We start from the raw sequence: 25,355 nt of genomic DNA, 5'->3' as shown, positions 1-25,355 counted from the left end.
AGGTCCTTAAAAGTGCTTGAATTTGGCCATGAAAAAAGTGTACGAACCCAGTGTAGCGGACTTGGCAGGTAACAAATGCTGATGTACGCACAGCTCAACGTGTTTCATTTTTGGTGAAGAAAACCGTCTCAAACAGCAAGTTTGTGCTCAACTTTTACGAGGGGGGGCTTGATTTAAACGGTCGTTAGACAAGTTTGTTTGTTTCGCGGTGGATAAGATTCTATGAAATTGTTCGTTTGAAGGCAAATGGTCAGCACAAATGACTTTGTTTAAATAATGTGACTGTGTTGTACCTGTTATTTTAAGGCAAAGCTTGGTTCTTGATTTTGTGAGAACTGCCATCCTTTTAGGAAATGGTGGTTTTCCTGTTGAGATGTGAAGACATAACATTTTGATTCAGGTACATTTGTTAACTATGGCCAGTTGGATTGTACCATCTTATACTTTATTGTGGCATTACAATATTTTCTGCGCCCTGTAGCCTTGGCTAAAAATGATACATGCTCCTGTAAAAATTGTTCCATTTTACAGCTTTTTAGAATAACTTCAGTGGCAATTCAATGATGACTAGAAACTCATTGGGCACGATGCGCCTGCTTATTCTTCAATGTGCACTCAAGGAGCAAGGAGCTTGTGTCAAGTCAAGTCGTGTTTATTTGTATAGCCCTTAATCACAAAAAGTCTTAAAGGGCTGCGCAGATCAGATTATTGCAAACTGCAGACTACATCATCCCCTGATCTAAAACCTACATGAGGGCAAGGAAAAACTCAAAAACCTCAACATAAGGAAAATGAAGAAACCTTGAAGGGGGCCGCACATGTTGCAATAACAAATAATACACAAAAATTCTGAACATAGAATATAGGTTATTCATATGTTATGGAATGGAAGTGTGTTTTAAGCTTAGATTTAAACAGTTCCACTGAGGTTGCAGATCAAATCTCACGGGGAAGAGCATTCCACAGCACCGGGGCCCGAATGGAGAACGCTCTCGAACCTGCGGATCTCTTCTTGGCTCTTGGGATCACTAGTAGACCAGCATTTTCAGAGCAAAGAACCGGAACGTAGGGCGAAATGGAGTGCCCTTTCAAAACAGGAGCCATTCCTTATGAGATATTTCGTCAAGTTTGTCTGCTTGCTTTCACGTTTTTGATGGCTGCTTGCTAGACTTCAGCTAATTTTACTAAAGATGTAACCATCTACAATTCAGCCGTCTCAATTTGTTAACACGCACGTTGAATATAACATTAAATTCAGTTCAATCTGTTCATGTGCTGTCACTAAGATGACTGCAAAGAGAAATTGGATTTACTATTACAGAGCTACCTAATACCAAGAATCTTCCTCAGTTTTCTTTGCTAGTCTACGGCAAATCACGCAACCCGTATTCTCTATTAAAACTCCCAACATTAAAAAAAATCAAGTCAAAATATTGATTCTTACAAATAAATGGCTTTTTACAAACATGAGTTATATTCATAACAAATTTGCACAATAGCATTATTATTGATCACTTGATAAATGTATTCTGTCACATGCTCAGCATGTTATATAGAATGCCCTTTCACTGTTTCGACTATTATTGCACACTTTTATTCATTGTTTTCACGATTATGAACCTTTTACTTTAATTTCACTTTCGGTCTATCATGTTTCTGTTTGTTGATTTCCACACCCTTTAGGGTGGATCTGTTTTTGTATCCTCAAAGTTTATTAAAATGAAAGTGCTCTGGATAGGGCCTTGAACAGGTTGGATTTCTTATTGGAAGTTTGGCCTCCCCTGTTGTGTTTGCCAGTTCAAAATCCATTGTCTTCTTATCATTTCTTCCTCATGCCATGAGGCTCTTTAACTTCACCCGGGGGAGTAAAAGCCCACATTAAACCCCACCCCCACATTTGCATATTATCCTATTTTTGTTAGTGTGTATTTTCCGTAGCACTATTTAAATACTCTTTAGCAAAACGTTATATTGGGTATTTTTGTATTCCATATCTTTATTTTATTGTTTTATTTTTCAACACAAGGATACTGCTGGAAGTGTGAATTTCCCTACGGGGATGAATAAAGTATCCATCTATCTACTAAACTCTAAACATAACACTATTATCACTATTTTGTTTTTTGGGGAATTATTGTTTTTTATATGTGAGTTTGACTAATTTGTGGCATCACCATCGTCACTGTCACTATTCACTGTCATGTCCATTAAAAGCTAAAACGACCCCAAAATATGTACCTATAAATAAGCAAGATAAACTGTTCAGTGCAGCAGCTACAAGCTATTTATTTAAAGTACACTACTAAAGTAGAATTGGCTTGCTTATATCATTTGCATTCAATATATTTCAGCAGTATTTGTTGCACTTTGTTGTCCAAATTTATTTTTAAAGCACTTAAAGGCTTTTTTGTGTCTTTTGGAAATGTAATAGCACCATTTTATAATCAGCAGCGAGTAAAAGGCCAGTCAGGTATTTATCATATCACGCCTTCAGCAGGTCAAATAAATGTTTGAAACTCTTCTTTTTTTGAAATTTATTTCAGCCAAATGTCAGTTTTGGCCCCAAAATTTTATTTCTGTGCATTCTTAGAGATGGGTTAAGCCAGTGATTGTAGTACAATAAATAATAGGGATCCATTTGTTTTTCTTTTATATACTGTAATCATTACCGAAATCTCGACTTTTTCTAAGGTTACGCTGAGCCGCTGCCTGGATGCAAACAGTACGCTGTTGGATTCCCAAGCCAGGATGAAAGAAGCACCAGCAGCACAGGAACATCTGAGATAACAGTCAATGGATTGGACCCTCCAGAATTGGATTTCCCCCCTTCGGAGCTCACGGCCGCGGGTTTGTCATTCCGCACCACAATTAAAACTCTCAATCTAAATGCTTCCTTTATTTTTCCCATGTTGTCACTGCTGTTTAAAAAAAAGCATCTCCCTTTTTACTTTTAATTTTTTGTATTTTTGCACCAAGTGGCAAATTCCGAGTGACCTCATGCTCCTTACTGCGTTTTTTGTTATCGTTTCTATTTGCTTGTGTAGCATATTTTACTGCATAGAGAAATATAGGATCAACTTTCGTTGATCATAGAAAATGCTGAAAGTAAGAAGAGACCTGGTTCAAGTAATTAGTAAGTGCATTATTACTTAAGGTGCTCGCACCAGTAGTGCCAAGCGAAAAAAGTGATTTAGTAACAAAATTATCAAGTACCCCAGGTAGCCTTTTGCTATTTAACCAGATCAATGCACGTAGAGTTGAGCAATTCACTCTCCTCGTCATGCTGTCATTTTTGTGCTCTCACATCCCTTTTCCAATGTCCCAGTTTTGTCTTAATTTTCAATCGGGCTCGAGTTTGTCAGCAAGTCACCTATTTGCACAATCATCTTAAACGTGCTGGACAGAGCCGGCAATAATCAATGGTTTAATCAATCGTTAAATCAAAACAAAATAAATATTAAGGGGGGAAAAATTGGCGAGACAAAGTCTAAACTTGTGAGGAAAAGGAACTGAGGGTGGCTTATCCACACTGATAGGGATGGCAGCAGACTCAGGATTTTCAGTCATTGATCCACACCTTACAACTAATGTCCTACTGCATTCAATATTCATATATGTTCACAACAGGCACATTCGTAATATGAATATAAAATAATTATATAGAAAATAGCTAGTATGTTCAGCCAACGACCATTCTTGCTCTTGTGCCAATTAGGAATGGGCCGATATGAGATTCTGAAGTTAATCATCACGGTGTCATTGTGTCACAGTGATAACTATTTAAAAACAGATATTGCCTGTGACAGGGGATATTTAAGGATTAGATTAATTTTCAAGTAACTTTATTTGTAATTATTTCTTTTTAGTCATGTATATTAATATTTCGACATATTAAGACCAAAATGTAAATGGAGAAAAAGCATAACAAAATAAGAAAAAAAATTGTTTTTTGCTGTTTACGGGTATTTGAGTGAAATAAACAACAAAAGGAAGCATACAAGTACACTTTTTTAGGGATATTTAAATCTCTTAAGTGGCACGTGTGTCTTATTCGCTCTCGACACGCCATACCCCACTCCTTTTCTGCACACACGTTCAGAAGCATATATGAGTGAATTAGAGGGAATTGTCTCAGTGCTACTCTGCAAAAGATATAGTCATTCTGTTTTTCATTTTCCCCTTATGGAAAAAAATTGATTATTCATTATTGGCGGCAGACTGAGTGGTCATTTAACTTAAGCTTTTAAACAAAACTATATTTTGAAACAGGTCATTGTCTCATGCTTTATGTCAATACAAACTAGTGTGTTTATGAGCACCCCTTTATACTTATGTGTACTTGATAAGTATAAGTGCATCTCATTCAACAATGCGGCAATTTTTCTTGTGTTGTAGATGCCAAATCAGGGGACCAGCCACTCTCAACCGAGAATCTACGTGAGTCTCTGAAAAAAGAGCTTGAGTTTTACTTCTCAAGGTAAGCGTTGAGATCCCTCAACTTTTAAAGAAGGCGCTGTTCTTGAAAATTTTGTTCAATGTAAATTTATACCCTAACATGTAGAGAAAACCTCTCGAAAGATCTGTACCTGATGTCCCAAATGGACAGCGACCAGTTTGTTCCTATTTGGACCATTGCCAACATGGATGGCATCAAGGTTCTCACCAGTGATATGGACCTCATTGTGGATGTGTTAAGATGTAGGTGACATATTGCAAAGGTTCATTGCTGAAATGTATGTGCATGAGCATTTCAATTGAAAAAAAAATATCCTTTCAGCATCGCCCGTGGTACAAGTAGATGAGAAAGGTGAAAAAGTGCGCCCCAACCACAAACGGTGCATTATCATCCTGCGGGAGGTCCCTGAGACCACACCCGTTGAGGTAAAGTAATTTGAGCAGGCACAACGTCCAAACCGTTGCTTCTGTGTCTCCCTGATGGTTTCTTTGCTCCTGCGCACATGAACTAAGTTCCTAGCGTAAAACATAAACATTTTTAAAATGTTCAACATGCTATTTTTTGTTGTGTCTCTTTTTGAAGATGACACTTAAAAGTCTTCTATTCAACACTGAAAATCTGAGTACTATTGGCACCATATGGAAGTTCAAATACACACAAAAACAGACTAATCTACTTTTTCTCTCCGAAAATAAATAGCGCGTTGATGAGACTGAATAACACAACAAGATAACAGCCCAAAAGCTTCCCCAGCTCCTCTTCAAATTTGACAGTACCGAAAAAATGAACATCTCACACGTTTTCTCACGGAGAAGTCCAGGCGAAGAAAAAGAATGCCATTTGGGTGTGCCGTATGGGTGACCCTTTAAACCGGTGGTAGCTCTGGGATAAAGTCTGCTATTCAGAATGCTTCAATGTACAGATATGATCCTGGGCTCTAATGAAAAGGAAGACTTAGGGCTAAATATTTCTACATCCAGATTTGTTCCAAATTCATTAGAATCTGCGGTAACACCATAAACCATAAAAAACAGAGTTCATATAGGTGCTGTTTGGATTTTAATGTGTTTTGAAAGTTGCTGTAATTTGGGGTGTTTTTGAAGGTTTTGCAATGTTTTTCTGCGTTCTGACTTGATAGACAATATATTAAGGTAAATGCAAGTAAAATGTACAAAAATAGTGGTTCAAATGGCCAGTTCATATTTACAACATAAGTTAAACTTAAGTCAAGTCATCTTCATTTGTATAACTTTTTATCACAAAATGTTTCTAAGGACTACACAGGCCACAATTACACCAAACCCTGATCTGAAACTGACATGTAGGCAAGGGAAAAACTCAAAACCTCAACAGGATGACAAGGCTGCAAAAGATGTTGCATTGGGTAAAAAATAATGACTTTCCTTGGCCTGCACTTGTCTGGGCTAAATAATTATAGTATAAACAATTTAAGAACGTATTTTATTTCTCTCTTTGAATGTTCCTGAAGAAATTAGAAAACTGTCTCTGAAAGTTCTTAAAAAGTGCTTGAATTGGGCCTTGAAACGGTGTACGAACCCAGTTTATCTTTCCCAGGAATGCTTTGAAGTTGTTCTGTACATAGCGAATTTCACTTGGCCATGATGCCGTTGATCGACCGGTCGACCAAAGAATAGAAATGGGTTGTTCATTTATGAATATTATGTGGAAAAACACACAATCGCAGTCTTTTACGTTGCGAACAAAAATATGTCTAGAAATGTTTTAGCGAAGGGTCTCCTCAGGGGAGCCAATCAAGGAGTTTGAACGGCACGCAATGTAAAAAAATATTGTGCTTCTTTTCGACATGTTGAGACATACATTAAGTATGAGTTGTGTATGAAGGTGCTCATACATTCTGTGGCGCTGGATTTCATTTTCAGACATAAATGTCACATTGTCTTACTATGCTTCTGCTGCTGAGCTTTTAGAAAGCTTTATTTTACTGGAAAAGGCTTCTGCGAGATGTGCTCGATGGAGAGAATTGCAAAAAATTCTCTCCTGTTTGCTAAAACCCATCTATGTGTGGAGTGTTACAAAGTTTGGCGTGTTTGTAGCTTTAGTGATCAACGATTCTTGTATAATAAGCTCAGTTTTTATTAAGGCTTTGTGTCAGTGAGACCTGTAGCGCCTACCAGTGGGCAACAGGTCATAGATGTCTTGGCAGGGGTAGTGAAGTCTTTTATAATATTGTTGGCTCTGTTGCAATATCTCAAGCCGTCAATGTACTCTAGGCCGGGCAGAGAGCAGGCAATGATTTTCTGGGCTGTGTTGATAACTATATGGTTTTGCTGGCGCACTTCTAGCATGACACGCCTTAGCGCTGTATGAATGCTCTCTGTGGATTTGTAAAAGGAATCCAGCCGCTCCTGCTCCAAGTTGTTCTTCCCGAGCACCCTCAGAAGGTGGAGTCGCTGCTCGGCCGTCCCCACCACACCCCTAGTGTTGACAGAACAAAGGGTTGTCAGAGAAGTGCACCCCCAAGAGTTTGAAGCAATTGTCAATTGCATTTCTGAAACTTTTACTTCCCTGATGAAGAAAACTTTCTCCTTTGCATCACTCGTGTTCTTCATGTCTTCACTCACAGCTACATATCGGACCTGGTTATCACTGTTTGACAGAAATATCCTACATGGACACAAGGGTGGGTTTGCAATGTCAGCAAAATATCCATGATGATAAATATAATGGAGAAATCAAATAGGGCAAATGCACATGATTTTTTTAAGGCTGAAATTAAACCATGCAGCCATATATTTGGTACGATTCAAAATCCTTCTACACTATATTTGACCCTAAGCTGTGAGCAACTGGTTTAGGATGTCTCCAATCAAAAATAGGAACCGAGATCGTATGAAATTATACCATCATTTTATCCAAGTTTTTAATGTTTGTCTTTGTGTTTTTAAAGGAAGTGGAGTCGCTGTTCAACAGTGGGAACTGTCCAAAGGTGATGAGCGTTGAGTTTGCACACAACAACAACTGGTACATCACATTCCAGTCAGACACTGATGCTCAGCAGGTGAATTCTCTCGCTCGGTGTCTGTCCGTCTGTCTGTCCCAGTCTGTCCATTTCTGTCTATGTATATACAGTATCTCTCCCTCTTCTGGTCCTGGGGGATCTACTGTGGCAGTGTGGAGGAGCCTCTTTTAAACAGTTTTGCTCACGTGATTTCTCTGTGCACTGTGCTCTGTCATTCAATAAAACTCATCTTGGGCATTGCATACTTGTGGGGACATTTAACCTTTACTTTTGGACCACGTGCTATATTTAGAAAAGAACCTAATAATAAACACTAACGTATATTGTTGGAGCAGTTGTAAGAGTACTTTTTGCCTCTGGGTTTGAAAACTAATACGTTAGGGTTCACACTGGTAGACAAATGGTTATTGTTTGTGCCTAAACGCCATATACAGATTAGCCTACCCACTCCTTTTTTCCTTCTTTGGAAAGAGCTGTTTTTAGCACAGGGATATGCGTAGTAAGTGCCTGTGTAAACCGCAGGGACTTATCCAACAAGCTACTTTACAAGAACCATTGTTTGTCATGCTCCAGGGTAAATACCCAGTCCGGGTCGCTTATAGTGCTCGATCAGGATGAAATTGGCTATTATGAATTTGATGTGTGCTCTTTTATTTTTTTTGAGGCGGTTCATTTAAAAACAATCCCACGAGAACATTTCTAAATAGTCCAATGCGTGTTTATTCCACTCGTTGCCAGTTTTCAAATGATACATGTTGTTTCCTCTAACTTGGCTAATCCATCCTACCCAACAAAAAGATGCCGATCGCATGCAATCTTCTTCAGAAACGGTTGCACAGCTTGTGACGCAGTCAAGCCACTGGCGCTGTTTCTAATGACCCTAAAAAAACTAAATACCTTGAATGTAAGCATGTAAAATAAGTGTCTTTTGCTCTGTGCCTGGCCTCTCCCTTAGAGACTTTCTTTTGGGTGGCCCGTGAGTTCAAAACTTAAGCTGAGAGAGGGAAGTCTAGGCTTACTGATTGAAGCTGCTGCCCGCGCAACCGAACCTCTGATAAGGAGTAGAAAATGGATAGTTCGTTGTAATTAAGTCTTGCAAATCAGTACTTGTTGGGGTATGCACGAAGTTGGGGTGCACTTAGGACCTAAGTCTTAGGTGGTACTGCCTCACTCAGATTCACTTAAAAACTGTGCCAAAATTTTGTTTTGCATTCCATGAAATGTTCACCAACCTTAAATATGCAAGTATTAGACTCGTGGGGTGAGAGGAAGTATTTCCATCTGAGCTGTATGTTGTGCATATAGCATTTTAGTTGTAGTGAAAACTTTGTGTAGAGCAAAGGTCCCATACCTTTTCTGTACCATACACTTTTATATCAGACAATATTTTCATGGTTCCTTGTTATTGTATGTGTGTGTCTTGCTGTCGGTCACCCCTCTTGAGGGATATAACAAAGGTAGATAGATAGATTTTAATAAGAACAATAATCAGTATAAATCCACTGCGTGATCATGTGCAATATTTGGGTGTCAGTGAGGGTTTAGTATCTCTGGATTAAATAATAATTATTGCCACAAACATTAGAAAGAGAATTAAAACCGTACCATCCCTATTAAAGATTATGGGAGTATTATTAAATGTTACATCTCATCTTTGATACTTTTAATGTGAAACAGTACAGGAAATGTTATACAGCACTACTTAAACAAGACGTTGATTTGAATGTTACTTTATTTACAGGCCTATGAGTACTTGCGTGAGGAAGTAAAAACATTTCAGGGAAAACCCATAATGGTAAGCCAAAGTTTATTTTTTGGTCATGTCCATAATACTTGGATTTACAGTTTTTTTTCCACTCCGTTACATTATGACAGGCTAGGATAAAAGCCATCAACACGTTCTTTGCAAAGAATGGCTACCGTAGCATGGACAGTAGCCTTTTCTCTCAGCAGCCGCAGAGCCATTCCCAGTACAGCTCCCCTTTCTACATGCAGCATGTCTATCCCCAGCAACAGTACCCTGTCTACGGAATCGTGCCCCCCACCTGGACCCCATCGCCTGCACCATACTTCGAAACTCCTTTGGTAAGACACACTGATTAGAATTGGACCTTTGGGTAAAATATGCAAAAACTCCTCCCGAACATTGATATTTTATGAAACAGTCACATCAGAAATCAATGTCACACAACGATTCTTTAAGTATGGCGTCTGCTTTTACAAATCACAAAAAGTACTGCAGTTCCTTTGTAATGATCATAGGGGAAAAGTAGAATCCATTCTGAGAATGAATATTACAACTAATCTTCTTAAAATCATATCAAAATCTGTAGCATCTGATAAGCATTTTACAAGAATGCTTACACCTTGGAAAGCTTTTTCATTACATTAAGTGCATGAGCATGAATCTTGGCTTCAACGTATCATGTAATTCAGAACAAAGGGAAAGAGGAAGTAAATAATCACACCATTTTATAATCTGGCCAATGCATTTCATTCAAAATATCTTGCTTTTTGTTTTACTGCAACAGTAAGGGTTACATTTTCGTGTATTTAAGTTATTTCTGGATAAAACACAGATCTGGGTAGGGCAAGGTATTGTGGGATTTAGAATGTTTGATATATTTTCAATTATGATGGATGAATACATCAAAAATGTCAGCGTACACAGCTCACTGTTCTATATTTTATTCAACTACTGAACATTTGAATTTGTTAGACACCACTGGTTTCAACTTTTAGGATGTCTGGTAGAAATCCTATTCATAATTAATTAAAATCCCGCTTTTTCAAAACCACGTTGCCAAGACGGAAAAATGTGAGATTGCAGAAAGAATAAACATGGTACGCGATTTTAAATCAGACCCTGTGATGAAATCATGACGCATGGAGGGAGTCTGGTGTGAAGCAATTGGCTTTGGTCTTTAGTTCTCTCTCTATCTGTCTACTTAACTATCCATCTGTCTATTTTACTATATCTTTCAAAGTTGAATGCTTCATTCCGATACCAATGAACCATAAGATTATGAGATCTGAGGGTCAAAAACGCTTGAGTAGGGGTTAGGTGAATATCAACACTGTCTTAAAAGTCATAAAGAATTGTCTACTAATTTATTTTCAATGCTATCCGGCATAAGTATTTCCCCTTCGTGTTTTTTCAAAAGACGGTCATCAAAAATGTGAAAAATACTCACGAATATAAAAAATATTAACGATTAGACGAATATGTCATATTTGCAATAGCCTAATTGCTCTCCTCATTTTTGTGCACCGGATATGACGTTACAAAAATGGATTCCAGGGAGAACAGTTGATTTTAAAAAACGCCAAAAATAAAATCCCAATATATATTCATGAATACATTTTTATCCTTCACCCTAGGTAGGGGTAAGATCAGGCCTAAAAAAAAAATCCAGCCGGACCCGGGGGTATTGAGGCGTGGCCCAGCCTGAGCCCGACAAATGAGTTTTATTTAAAGTGCCGAGCCTGGAAAAACGTGAATTTGCGTATTATAGTTGTGAGGACGAAGTAGGGGACGTGCTCGTCGGGGCTCGGACCGAAGATCTTACCTCTGATTACAGTACTTTAATAACAATTTGACTTGTCTCTATAGGCACCTTTCCCTAACACTAGCTTTGTTAATGGGTATGGCTCTGGACACTATAAAACTGGATCCGGTTCTCTTACGACTTCACGCCCTTTCAACAGAAATCGGTAAGGTTTTATTTTCACCATTTCTGATTGTGTTTGTTGTCAAAGTTATCAAATGATGTGACTTGAAATACATTGGCTCCAGTAGTTTGTTCCTTACTCCGTCTTCTTGCTATCCCAACAGTGTTCCGCTCTATTCAAGAAAGAATGTTATAAATGCCTTCAGGTACAAAAATTTTATTTCGCAACAAGCTTCATTTAAGCTTCATTTCTACTCTTCATTTTTTTTCCCCAATCAACTCGTTTTTGTATGAATAGGTGTGATGAATTCTAACCAAACTGTGCGGTCAAGTGACTAAATTTTGTAATTACAATAGCAATTCAACACTGCAATTTTGCGAATTGAAACACTTTGAAATGGTTAAAGGGTTTGAATTTTTTTATCTTGGGTTCAAGTCATTCCGAGAGAAAGTCTGAGTTTGGTTTATCACATCCATTTTCTAATGGTGCCATTATACATTTCTCGTGGGAACACTTTCAAAATTACTGCGTGTTCCAATACTGACGCTGCCCGACCTACGAACGAGGTTCTGGACGATAGTAAGTTTAATTTGTTTGTAAGTTGCCTCAGAGCTATATTTTGTATGTTTCAGCCTTGTATAAGTAACCTGTATTGTTTTGTACTAAAAAAAATAAACATTTTATAAAATAATATGCTCTAGAAAGATAAATAAAGTTAAGTGTAACTTACTTTTGAAAGATGAGCTTCAAGAGGTCCTCCTCCTTGTTAAGGAGTGGCCGAAAAAGAGCGATCCAACCATTTTCTCAACCGCATCAAGCTTTCTTATTCCACTTTCATTTCAAATGAACCGGCTCGCCTCTTCTTTACACTTTACACCAACTATTTTGAATGGATGCAAGAAATTTTAAACAATCAAAACGTTAAAGTCCTAGCGCGCATAACGTTATGATTACACACGAACCAGGAAGTAAAATCCGGATTTCTTCTTCTGGTGGATGCTGAGTGACCTCTCACTGCGCCACGCGGCGGAAAGAAGCACTTCAGTAATGTCCTGTACTCAGGAAAAAGGTGCACACAATACAAAATCTAACTTACAGCAAAGTCCGGATATTTTTCGACATCCCGAAATTAATGTTCGTATCTAATACTTTGCGTAAGTCGAATGGTCGTAAGTAGGGGAGCGTCTGTACTTCATTTCATCACTGTAACTTCTTTCAGTTTTTACCTCATTAAAGGATTTAGAAGTTTCCCATTCGTTATTAACCATTCATTTTGTATGACTATTTGCTTTCGCTGCTTTGTTGATCAACAATTTTTTTGACACTTGCTATGATATACAGTGGTTTGTACTTCCCCGACTCGGCTCAGTTGTAGCACAAATACTCCAATGTTCTTAAAAGGACAGTGTTTTATATTTGTCCTCTAGATTTAGCTGTTTAATGTGTTGCAACAAAAATGAATCAAGACCTTCTTTTTCGCCATATTGCACGGCCCTCAGTTGTGCACGACTGAATATATATATATATATATATATATATTATATATATATATTTTTTTTTTTACATATTTTGGGGAAAAAAGTCACAACCTGGCCTTATAGTTTGTGCAGGGAATTAAATGCTAATGCAGCAATATCATAACACGGTATAACAATACACACTTAAACATGGTAGATTGTTATACAATACCTTTTTAGGTTTATCAGTGGCAACACAACATACAAGCATACCAGGATGGTAATAATAATCCTTCTGGTTTCATTCAGTCAACCCAATGATGAAATCATGACGCATAGAGGGACTCGGCGGTGTAAAGTCCTTGTCTTTGTTTCTGTCCTTTGCTCTCTCTCTTCCTGTCAATTCTCATACTCTCTCTATCCTTTCTTGACAAAGTGAGGATCAACACTCCAGCCAGCCCAATGAGCATTAAGATTATGAGATCTGAGGGTCAGACGACTGAGATCAGTTTATGGTTTATTTATTGTTCTCTATTATACAAATTCTATTAAATACTCTGTTGATTGTGATGGGTAAACCTCTCAATCAGGAGTACATGTCTTCATTACCTTTTTACATTAAAAACAAAATGGATATCAAATTTACCCAATTTTAGCTCTGAAGAAAATGCATAAATAAATGAAAAATAATAAAATTACTATAGCTACATAATTTTAGGTAGATAATATCAATAACTATTGAATATGTTTTGCAAACCTTCACAGTTGGGGCTGGAGCCCATCCCAGGCATCTTTGGGCAGGGGACCCCCTGAACTGGTTGCCATTCAGTCTTATTTTTGTAAACACTTTGATGAAATATAATTATGTTAAGTGTACCAATACAATTGTTTTAGTGTACATATGCAGGCCAATTGACTGAATAAACAAAACGAAAATGATTTTTTTCATATGTATTTTAACCTGGGTACTGCAAATGGTAGGAGTTTCGCAACCATTTTTTTTTTTTTTTTACTCCTCCAATTTATAAATATTTGATCACACTCTGATTATCATGCAGTCAAGACAATTAACAATTTGCCCTACAATTTTCTTTTCAATGTTGTCTGATCTAGCTAAAGCCTGGCTCAAGTGGAGAACATTCAATATAATTAACATCCGACTTAAGTCCACCATACCCACGACCTCCGCCAGTAAATAATCACTTTTTGGATGACAATATCGGCAGACAACCGTCATCTCAGCATTTGACTCTTAACACAACACTCACTACATTACTACATACCACTACATTCAGTGACTTGTCTCTGCAGAAGATGGCCCTATTGTAATGTATTTCAACTTAGGTTGCATGGAACTTGAAACTTGGACGGATGTTACTGCAATTGGGCAAGCTTAGCAATCGACTTGACATGAGCTTCTCCTCTGACAGCCATTATTAGAGCTGTCACAATTAGGAATTTCTGGAGACGATTGATTGTCACACAAATAATCACAATTGACAAATATATTGTAATAAAGATGCTTATGTTTGGGGGTCGTATTTGCGCTTAACACACATGTCTGTGGTGATTACGAAGTCATCTGCCTTGCTTAACTTCTTGAGAACACAATCTTTAACATATGTTATACAATTTCAGTATTGTCATGTTCTTCGTAAATAAGAAGTAAATAAGAATTCTTGCAAGCCTGAATTGCCAAATCATTTCCCATCCGTCTGAGTCAAGTTTTTTTTTATAGGGTACCCCTCATCACTTCCAAACCAATTTTGTTTTGGATAAAGCTTTGGTTTATTAACCTTCCTGTTGTCCTCATTTTCTTTATATACTCTGTGCCCCACGGCTCAAAATGACCGCATTGTCACAAAACCCCCGATTTAAGCAATTTACCAGAATGTGTGATAGTTATCCCACTAAGCTTGTATTTCAATAGTAAGAACCTTTTTTTTTTTTTTTTTAAAATGTGTGAAAATAAGTTTGGGATGCTTTTTCCATTCCTATGACCAGTTTTCCCCCTGCACTGAACCATATTAAGACAATACAGAGCTGCGCAATAAATTACTAAAAGATGAATAACAATCCTTTCAACTAATTGGCACATGCAACACCGTATAAAAGTGCAAAGCCTTAGCAGATATATTTCTTACACCTGCAACAATATGTGTGTTAGTCTGACTTTTGAGGACAGGACTAACATATCTTTCTGACCTGGACTTCAACTCTATTTGCCTCATGGGTCATTTTGACCGAAAGACCATTGTTGTAACTTTTTGTACAGCTTACCAGTGTCTGAAATAACGTCTGCCCGGACGCCCGGGGTGTGCATTTTTTACGTCGGGCGTACAACTTAGAAAACGTCTCCACTCAGGTGGCCGACAACTTTTTCAAGAAAAAAAAGCGAAGTTTTTTTTTTTTTTTTTTTAAATTGAACATTTTGCTTTATTCCAATTTCAAAATCTTCGTTCGGTTAGGCAATTTTTGAATTTTGGTTCGTTTGGCAATTTGCATACTCAGGAGCCAATCGGAAGCCTGCATCGAATAATTATGTGCTTCCGGACTTTCCCGAGCGTTATAAGGTCGTGGATTTGCATATCATTTTCCAAAGTAGACGCACAGAGAACACAAGAAAAATAGAGAAGTGGTTAGTAATCAAGCCAAAACCTCAGCCCCAGAAGAAAGATTCAAAAGAAGCTAACAAAATGTATGACGCTACAAAACATAAACGTACATTGAAAGCATCATTGAAAGAGTTTACGTGGCTTGTAGCAGACAATGCAACGCAAACATTGTATGGATGAAGATGAGTAAATACAGGTACATAGTGATGGCAGATGGAAAATAGCGGTGTCACATACATGCAATGAATGTTATAAGTAGATTTATAATAAACTTAATTTGAAAATGTTCTGTTATATATTCTGATTATCAATCCTTAATATTTTGCAACAATTTAAAAAAATTTTTTTTTGCGATTAGTCGTCTTATTCTGTTTCAAGTTGTCAAAAATGGGGAAGGTAACTTTATGGCCGGGCAGGCAACTTTTCAGAGTTGTCTGCCCTCGTGTCCTGTAACTTTTTGTCATGAGTTTCAGACACTGAGCTTACATGGAAATGTGTTTAAATACATTTCGTTTTTTCTTTTATTAGGCCCACTTTAAGAAAAGTCCTGAAATTCGAAGTTAAAAAAACTAATTTACGTGACTTATGGGGGATTTTCAACACAGCGGCAGGTCATCTTGACCAAAGGACAACAGGAGGGTTGAATGTGCTTGTTTGCCTTCGTCATTGTCTTGCAGTTATTTCAGTCTTGAATTTGTCATGTTGAATGTTATCCCATTCCCTATTATTTGCGCCAAAATGACTTGAAACTTTTGAGTTACCTCTGTTTGGTAAAAAAATGAAACGCATCCGAGGCTAACCACGTCTACAGGAATGGCATGTGTACTTAAGACGTACTCTTGGGTTGTAGAAACCACGCAAAGCCCCCAATGAGGACCAACGAGGTTACCCCAGCATCCATAGCGCCTGTCCCCGTCTCTCTGGAGAGTCTGACGGGGCTGCGCGGTCCACACCCACATGTACCCTCCAACTCGACGCAGGCGGCTTCAGACCTGAGCGCAATGTTCTCACATCTGTCTTCGTCGTCTTCATCCTTGGACCCAAACGATGACAATAGCATTGCCGGACACGGACGGTAATCCCACCTTTTCTTTCTGGAGCGGTTCCTCGTATGAGGCTGTGAAGTTATCTACGATGCCTGTGTGTGTTTCAGACGGAGCACAATTTACAGAGGGACGCGTAGAAGGCGAGAAGATGAACGGATGATGGTACATTCACTTCAGTATTGGACAGTTACATAAACACCATTCTTTTTCTAATTATATGTATTTTATGCATATGTACTTTGCAGAGGCCTGTGCCGCTAGTTGACGTTAAGGTTCCTCCTCCCAAATTTGACCTGGCTGCTACCAACTTTCCTCCTCTTCCTGGCTGCGTGATCAGTACTCAGGAAGAGCCCGTGCTTGAGAATCGAATGTCGGATGTTGTTCGTGGCTTGTATAAAGACAAGGTAGGAAATGTAGTTATAGGGTAACCTCCAAGTCTGAACTTGAGATGATTTATTGTTTGAGTAATAAATTCCAGTGTTCCACATAGTCACTTTATCTGTCAAACGAGTGAGGACTCATTTTAAGTAGCTTATGCTTGAGTGTTAAGTGCTTTTCATTTTTAAATGTTCTAAAATCATATACTACAAGGGTTAATGTCTCTAAAAGTACAGTAATCCCTCAATTTTCAAGAGGGTTGAGTTCCAAAAAGGAAACACGATAGTCAAAATCCACAAGTCAAGTCATGTTTATTTGTATAGCCCTTAATCACAAAGAGTCTCAAAGGGCTGCACAGACCAGAAGATTATTGCAAACCACAGACTTTAATTACACCATCCCGTGATCTATAACATACATGAGGGCAAGGAAAAACTCAAAAACCTCAACGTGAAGAAACCTTGAGAAGGGACCGCACATGAAGTAATCCCCGTTCCAAAATGACCAGGCTGCAATGGATGTTGCAATAACAGGTGATACACAGACAGATGTGTGTTTTAAGCCTAGATTTAAACAGTTTCACTGAGGTTGCAGATCGAATCTTAGGGGGAAGAGCATTCCACAAATACATATGAATATACATAGTCACAAGACACAAACTATTTGTCATGAATTCGAGTAAAGCTTTAATAGCGCTCTGAAACCTTTTACAGTGAATGAATTAGACCTTAAACATGACTAACATGACTAATCTTTCACTTGCACATGACTATTAGGTGTGGTATTCTTCTGTAGTCCCCCAAAACCACACAACACAATAAGTTCGAAGTGTGTCTTACTTTGCTAACAGTAAATTTTGAATTTAAACTAAACATTTGTTTACACTGGGTAATCCAACTAGACTACGGCCTCATTCACAATGGTTACAGGGATCTGTGAACAACATGCTTTACAATAAGTCTACTATAGCACACTATATAAAGCCTATGTGTGTACAACTAGTCGTGTTCATTAATATTATAGTGTTAAGCTACATTGGGTCGCTTCCAGTGTTGGTTGATGTCCGCATGTATATGTCTTAATAGACTTATTATAGAGACAACGATGGCTTTTTTGTTTTAATCGCATTAGTCAATATTTTTTAATAAACACATTATACAGACTACGATAGCAACACTTGTTCAATTGGAAGCACAGTGCTAAGAAGCAGAGGAAAAACCCGAGTTGGGGTTCACCGGTGTTGTCTACTTCAATGTGTGCGTCACTGCACATTGACGATATTTCCTCGACATTTGGTCAAGGGTACTTACAAAGGTGGAGAGAGAGAAATACAGTAATTGCGAATGTATGAAATTTTTTCGAATATTAAAAAATTTAGCAACAAACCTCCCCAGAAGAGGGCGCTTTTTAAAGTTTAAAGCGTGTCACTAGTATTAACCCTTGGACGCATCACCTCCTGACTCCCAGTAGTTCAGAATTGTCCTCTGTTGAGGACATTTCTAAACCTAAATAGCTCCACCCATTATATTATATATCCACCCATTTCATTCAATTTCATTAACTCCCTTTGGGATCTATAGAAGATAATCAGTTCTTTCCAGTGATACCAAATTTTTAGGAGTGGACCTTTATTGCTTTGACTTTGCATTTTCTTAAGACTTATGAACAAGTTAAAGTGTTGTGTGAATTATTTTAAGTCAAGTCATGTTTATTTGTGGCGCCCTAAATCACAAGGAGTCTCAAAAGGCTGCACAGATCAAAGACTATTGCAAACTACAGACTTATGACACCATCCCCTCATCTAAAACCTACATGAGGACAAATAATGCACTTACTATCAACATAAAATATAGGTTAAAACGCGTTTTAACTGTATTTGAGCCTAGTATTAAAATGTTTCATTACTGTCTTGTGGCGGACATTTAAAGTTATTTCGTCCTTTTTTCTTTTATATCCAAATTTTCAAATTTATTGGTACTAGAGTAAAAAAAAATGACATTCGATAAACAGAAATTGGTTTTACAAATTGAAAAACTCCAAGCTTGTCAACGACCTTGATGTTTCAGATGGAAAAAAAACAAGTCACAACTAAAATGACTACACTTCCCATTGTCAAAAAATGGAAACCACAGCCAAATACAGCTCTGTTTCTGTGTGTCTTCCAAAAATGGTGGATGAAACACATGCATTAAAGTGTTGCCAATCTGGTTGCAACAGTAAAAAAATGTTACTTCCTCCTAGTGCAACATTTTTCTTTGTTTCCAAAAAGGGCAATTGCTTTTTAAAGTATCATACCAAATAAAAATTATCGAAACAAACCTAAAACAAATAACTGGTATTTCTCATCATTCTTATGACATGACGCCATCAGTATCTTTACTTTCGTCCGGACTAATTTTCGACCCAACTTATGGAAGGGTGTGGGGATTTTCTCCAACTTTTGGTCTAACTTGTTCAAGCTTGAAGGTGCCACTTGAAATGGCTACATGATGATGAGAGCGTTAACGTGCATCTTTATGATTTCAAGGTTGAAGCAGTAAATAAAGAAAGCAGTGCAACCCCCGCCTTGGTCACAGAGGATGGTTTAGCTTGCACAAGTTTGACCCAGGCTGCTGGAAAGCCTGACACACAACCTACAGCACCACTGGCCCAGAGGTAAGCAACAGTTGCACAGAAGGTCCACAGCCAGCATGGCTAGAGGGTTTAAAACACTATGATGCAGGCATGACACCAGAAGTTGGGAGAAGAGACTAGAGCATCCGGAGCCGCCGGTATCCAAACCAATCGCCAGCGTGCCTGCTGAGATGCCTGTCAGCACTGCTTCGTCCACTCAAGCTGTCCATAGCTGGAGGCATCCAGCACCGCCCTCAGCCTCCAGTCCAGTGATGCCCATCACGCCCCCACCGCTCACTGCTGCGGATCCCGCACCTGCACAGGTGAGTCGTGATGGTTTTTACTGCAGCTAGGGTACTGTGAAAAGGTAATTGCCCCCCTTACTGACTGTTTTTTGCATATTTACCACTCAGAAAGGTTTCAGGTCATCAAACCAATTTTGATATCACGCGATACAACCCAAGGAAATACAAGATGTAGTTTTGAAATGTTGATTCCTTTTATTAAGGCACAGAAAAAACTGTGCCCCTGAACTTTTCACATAAGGCAATAAATGCCTAGAACTGCATTTTGTATTTCCTTGGGTTGCCGCTGTGTAATATTAAAATTGGTTTGATGATCTGAAACCATAATGAGTGATGAATATGCAATAAACACCGAATTCAGGAATTAACCGATATTTTTTACGGCACTGTATATTTGTGAAACAAATGCTTGATCCTGTAAATAGGTTTTGTTCTTTGGTTTCAATGTATAATATAGTAATTGATAGTTTTCTACTTGGTGGTTTTGACTATCGCGGGACGTTTTTGGAATGTATCCCCTGCGGAAAAGGAGGGTTTACTGTGTTTTGGTCCCAGCGGTTGAGCAGCACCGCAATGATGGATTTACTTGATTTCCTTGCGATTAAGAGAGAAAGGGAACTACAGCACGAGAGAAAGTCGGTTACACAAATGGTTCAGCGCGGCTCCCTCCATCTGCTGCTGAGTTTGATTTTTTCCCCAGATTGTTTAAAAACACCACTTGAGCAGGCAATACTAACTTTGTTTTCCGTCACTTTGCAATGACTGATTCCAAAACTCAACGTCGCACATTGGCTTCTGCACTTCAAGTAAACAGGCCGAACATCCGATCAAAAGGCAAGGACTTGTAAGAATCCATTTTAAGTTGTACTCATGGTTTCAAAATTTAAATCTTGCACATCGGAATAACAAGGTCATCACGTGGCCATATAGTTTGTGCAAAGAATTAAATGCTGCTGCAGCGATAGCGTAACACAGCCTAACATTACACACTTTAAAATTGTGTTACCGTTTTATTAATGGCAACACAAAATCGCACTGGTTTCATTCAGTCAACCCAGTGATGAAATCATGACGCATAGAGGGACTCGGCGGTGTAAAGTCCTTGTCTTTGTTTCTGTTTTTTGCTCTCTCTCTTCCTGTCATTCTCATACTCTCTCTATTCTTTCTTGACAAAGTCAGGCTCAACACTCCAGCCAGCCCAATGAGCATGAAGATTATGAGATCTGAGGGTCTGAGATGACTGATATCAGTTTATGGTTGTATTTAATCCACTACAGCTTCCTAAAGTGTGTTTTGTTATGTGCTCTTTAATTAATTTTGTATCAAATGCGGTATTTTCCGGGGCTTTCCAACGCACCTAAAAAAAACAATTTGGACAGAAATTCGAACGTGTATCTTATAACCTGGTGTGCTTTATATTTTACTCAATGTAATGGATAAGATTGAAAATCCAGTTTTACGTTGCCATACAAAGTTTTGCATACAAGATTTTACTGGATATTACTGCGTTTGAGCAATGGTTGTAGACATATTGATCGTATCGATTATCATCGCTGACATAAATTGAAAAGGCTACGGGAATCGAACACAACCAGTGGCGGGGAGAGTGCGAACACAACTCGACCACCAGTGGTAAAGATAACATAAGACAAGGCACTCGACCGTATTTCATCATGACACTCTTTCCTCAAGGTGCCAGGAACACTGATTTGCATAGTGATGGGTAAAACAGTCTCTTCACTTCTTCAGAGAATAAAGAAAACAAAGTCTTTCAACGGAATACTATACAAGCTGTTTTATGTATGTATGCATATTAAACAGAGAGGTTGTTGATGCACAGGTGAAGAAGTAGAGACTCCCCCATCAGAATGCACTATGCAAATCAGGGTTGTTGGCATCGTAAGTAACAAGGTCTAATACCTTTTCATATGCCATCCATCCCACTGGTGGTAAAGTGTCGGCGCTCCCATTGAACACAATTTTGGGCGAATTCGGTCAGCGACACTTACCGACTGATCGAACATTGCAGAATATATACCGTTCGTGTAGAATGCACACAGTAGATCTTAGTTTAGTCTCAATTTAATGCGCCTTATAGTCCGGTGCACCTTATGTATGAAAAAAGACAAATTTTGGGGGGAGTGACACCTCATAGGGCTGAAAATGCTCTGTTGATACCAATTGGTAAACCTCTTGACCGATAATAAGGACATCAGTATATTAGTAAGCGTTCCTTGTATTTGGTTACAGTCTTCAATACTTCTTCACAATGAAATACAAAATTAATGTCAAATATACTACATTATATTTTCTCAAGTAAATGCACAAAATAAAATTGGTTAAATACAGGTACCGTATTTTCTGCACTATAAGGCGCACCGGGTTATAGGGCGCACCCCCCAAAAATATTTTTTGGTCCTATATTTTCCATAGATAAGGTGCACCGGAGGCGCTACAATGGGAACGTGGACAAAACAGTCAGATAGTTCAGTCTAACTTATTACCCCCCTTAACATTCCAAAAGCTTGCAAAGAAGCAAATACGTGTCTCAGACACGTACGGAAACAGTGTCTGCACGATGTCACCAATCACTCAAATGCATCGTTCCAAATATCATTCGGAAGGTTAAAGTCTTGGGATTCAAGAAATGCCAAACATTTCTTAGATTCCATTTTATTTTTTGCTGGCAACTGTGTGGACAGCAAAGTAAGAATTTTATTGTGCAGGGAAACGGGGTTCTTTACTGTGCATATGACAATAAACACATTGAATTGAATTTAGTTTAAAAATAGACTCATCACAGAAACATCAAGATCGTTCTAAAACAAGATACCGGGAAAATATAAAGCCGCATAGCTCACCTAAGTTCTCTTGCAGCCATCACGTTTAATAATGATACATAACCATGGTCTTACAACCGTGAGTGGAGTAAATCCAGGAGAGTAAAATATTTCCAAATACAGAATAGTAAAAAAACGTTTTCTCTATGCCGTAGTGCAACCCAACGTGTGATTCACATTCATCTTTTTCGGCCAATTGCAGGCTTTGTTTCACCCCTTTAGCCTATGCGAGCCTGTAAATGATAAAAAGGATCCGCCCCCTTTACCTCCGAATAACTTTAGCCAATAGTGACTGATTCAAATGATGATTGACACATTGGTTAGGAAATGAAACGCCGGTATACCAATCGACATTCAAAAAGCGCCTGAACGTGTTCTTGATAAAAGGTGTATGAACCCTGTAATAGTTCTGGGTGCATAACACAGAAGGCGACTGTTTTTCCCTTGTGTATTTTTGAGCCTCTCAGTCACGTCCCCCGCATCTCGTTTAGGAACCCCGCAAGCTCAGCTACGCCGAGGTGTGCCAACGGCCACCCAAGGACCCCCCGCCTCCGACTCCCTGCGGCTCGGCGGCAAGCCAGCCACTGCGCGAGTTGCGCGTCAACAAGTCGGAAGATCCCGGCTCCGGCGGCGGGGCCAAAACCGAACGGAGCCCGGACAAAGATCCGGCGCGGGAATGCAAAGACGGCCGCCCCGCCCGCGAACGGGAATCCAAGGGCCCCTTCCGCAGCAACGGGCCCCGGAGCGCCGGCAACGGCTTCAAGTTCCGAGATCCGAAGCGCTTGCCTTTCAACCGACGTCACTCTCCGCAGGGGGCTTACAGGCATTTAGGCAAAGAGCAAAATATCCCGCCGGTATCGCCAAAGTAAAGGAAAGGAAAACTCTACCGATAGAAAATAAGATGTATGAAATCCTACCCGGATATATATGTAATTATATACAAACGATAAACATAAAAAGCGAGATTACGGTAGCCCCCCTTCCCCCCGGGAACTTTTCCACTCGGCGCTACCTTTTTTTTTACGGAGGAGCGATCGGTCGAGGCTTTTCGGTGATTGTACCCGAAAGAGTTGACTTTTGGTGCAGGTGCCCTCAATTGTGCTCGCTGGGAACGGTAGGATGCCGGTGGCCTGTATGTGGCCCCCCTACCACCAATTCCAAGAACAATATGCACTAAAGAGGAGAATATGCACATGCCATGTACATAAAAGGTTATCACTAACACACGATTAGCCGTGCTTTGGTTTGATTTAGCAAGTATGCGCGAGCAGAATTAATGTCCTACTGGAAACGTGTCTGATTTCTCTTTGTTTGCGCCTCATGTTGCTTTCTATCTCAAAACGCGTTTGATTCGGAATACCGGCGATCGGCGAGTATCTCTGTTTACATCTTCATCAGTCACCAAATGTGTGGATTATGTTCAAACTGTGGCGCAGTCTCATCGTTCTTTGCGTTCCGTCACGGGAAGGTTCGTCTTTGTTCGGTGAGAAATGTCGAGACGGCAACGCTTTTGCATACAGTCGGCCGAATGTTGCCGCCGCTCGGCAGATGGTTTCGAGTTCCTCGCGGTCGAGTCGGCTACATCCTTAGCTTTAATCATCTTCCTTCGACGTTGGGGAGATTTGAGTCGCTAGTATGGGGCCTTCCAACACCAGGGATCCACCCGATGGTTGTTTTTAGTGCGGTGTTTGCTTTTTAATTTTTTGTATCTTCCGAAAACGGAACTGTCTAGCTTTAGAATGTCGAGATTGTAGATCTCTTTCTGTTTTGCTTTTAAATATTTATTATAATTACGCTCCGCAAAGATTTTCTCCCAATCTTGGAAGGCTGGTTTCCCCAAAGTTGTGTGAAATCACATCGACAACACCAAACGGAGTTGCGCTGCGCTGTGACTAACCATTCAAGATGCCGGAAACGAGAGAGAGATTCAATGCTTTAGATGTAGAGGCACGGTAAAAATGAAAGCAATCACTGGAGTTGCCATTTGGTTTTCACATATGAGGTCAATCGGCGACAAATAAAAATGCACTAACGGCCGAATACATCTGCTCGTGGAAAAATGTGAAGCTTTTTTTTTTTTTGTGAGGGGTTGTGCTTGACAGGCAGACATGACTACCGCTACCCTGTTCTTTTTATGTCGGCCTATTTCGTTCATTTTGAGGTTTTGGGGTTGGGATTGTAGAAATAAATATAGATCAAGTGTTTGAGACACAATCCTAGAACTGTATGAATTGACACCAAAAGAATAAATTATTTTGATTTGGCTTTCCTGTGTCCTTTTTTTTCCACCCATCCTATTTTTTATTGTTGTTCTTAACCTATGATGTTTACAAAACTGATCATTGGTATGATAGTACATGTCAATGTTCCCTGTAATTTTGCAGGGGTCTGAGCGTTCACACAAAGTCGGTGAGCAACGCTTGAAACAACAGTGAGCCACCATAATCCCAAGTGTGGCAAGATAATTCATGATCAAACATGTCCAAAACTTGACTTCAAGTTACATTTTGCTGAGTTTCCGGCAATGCAAAATTATTTTTCTCTTTTGAATGAATTTACTTGTGTACTATTGCAAAGGTTGTACGGCCTACAAACGTCGTTTGTTCTTACAATTCTTTCACAAGATATCCATTTCTTTTTATTTCCTGAAATATTTTGTCGCATAATATTAACATTTTGGGGGGCTTATTTAGTCGGTTAACAGAACTGTACTTAATCACATTTTTTAGTGGGAGTACAATGTTGGCAAAAAGATTGACTTGACATAATTGGAAATTATTTGAATGCAACACAAACTTTATTCTTTTTTCTGTGTTTTTTTCTACTTATTTTTTTTTAATTCCTTTTAAAAAAATCTCATTGTGTTTATTTTTTCTGAGCTGTTACTTTTTTCTTTTTGTTCTCTATTTACTTTTTTTCTGTCTTTTTTCTAAATGTTTCCTTCTTTTTTCTCTTCCTTTTGTTTCTTTTTT

At 38.9% G+C, this 25,355-nt stretch overlaps 1 protein-coding gene across 2 annotated transcripts in view; it reads left to right on the top strand.

The window, feature by feature from the left end:
• Nucleotides 1–24,648, top strand: part of larp4aa (La ribonucleoprotein 4Aa) — a 30,217-nt gene extending 5,569 nt beyond the window's left edge. The window contains exons 3-17 of one of the 2 annotated variants that reach the window (XM_088330616.1): nt 2,692–2,847; nt 4,396–4,477; nt 4,562–4,698; nt 4,778–4,881; nt 7,386–7,496; nt 9,199–9,252; nt 9,333–9,542; nt 11,071–11,171; nt 11,293–11,334; nt 16,052–16,276; nt 16,355–16,409; nt 16,493–16,651; nt 19,153–19,280; nt 19,348–19,561; nt 22,875–24,648. In XM_088330616.1, coding sequence (XP_088186742.1) covers nt 2,692–2,847; nt 4,396–4,477; nt 4,562–4,698; nt 4,778–4,881; nt 7,386–7,496; nt 9,199–9,252; nt 9,333–9,542; nt 11,071–11,171; nt 11,293–11,334; nt 16,052–16,276; nt 16,355–16,409; nt 16,493–16,651; nt 19,153–19,280; nt 19,348–19,561; nt 22,875–23,252 — 2,156 coding nt within the window. In that variant the 3' untranslated portion in view covers nt 23,253–24,648. The remainder of the gene's footprint in view (nt 1–2,691; nt 2,848–4,395; nt 4,478–4,561; nt 4,699–4,777; nt 4,882–7,385; nt 7,497–9,198; nt 9,253–9,332; nt 9,543–11,070; nt 11,172–11,292; nt 11,335–16,051; nt 16,277–16,354; nt 16,410–16,492; nt 16,652–19,152; nt 19,281–19,347; nt 19,562–22,874) is intronic. The other variant, XM_088330617.1, reaches the window with a different exon arrangement.
• The last annotated feature ends 707 nt before the right edge of the window (nt 24,649–25,355 follow it).

The sequence above is a fragment of the Urocampus carinirostris genome, chromosome 3 (genome assembly GCF_059441175.1).
Source record: "Urocampus carinirostris isolate Australia breed hairy pipefish chromosome 3, RoL_Ucar_1.0, whole genome shotgun sequence".
Classification (NCBI taxonomy): Eukaryota; Metazoa; Chordata; class Actinopteri; order Syngnathiformes; family Syngnathidae; genus Urocampus; species Urocampus carinirostris.
Note: the sequence above shows the minus strand (reverse complement) of the source record. Positions and strands in the feature narration are given on the sequence as shown.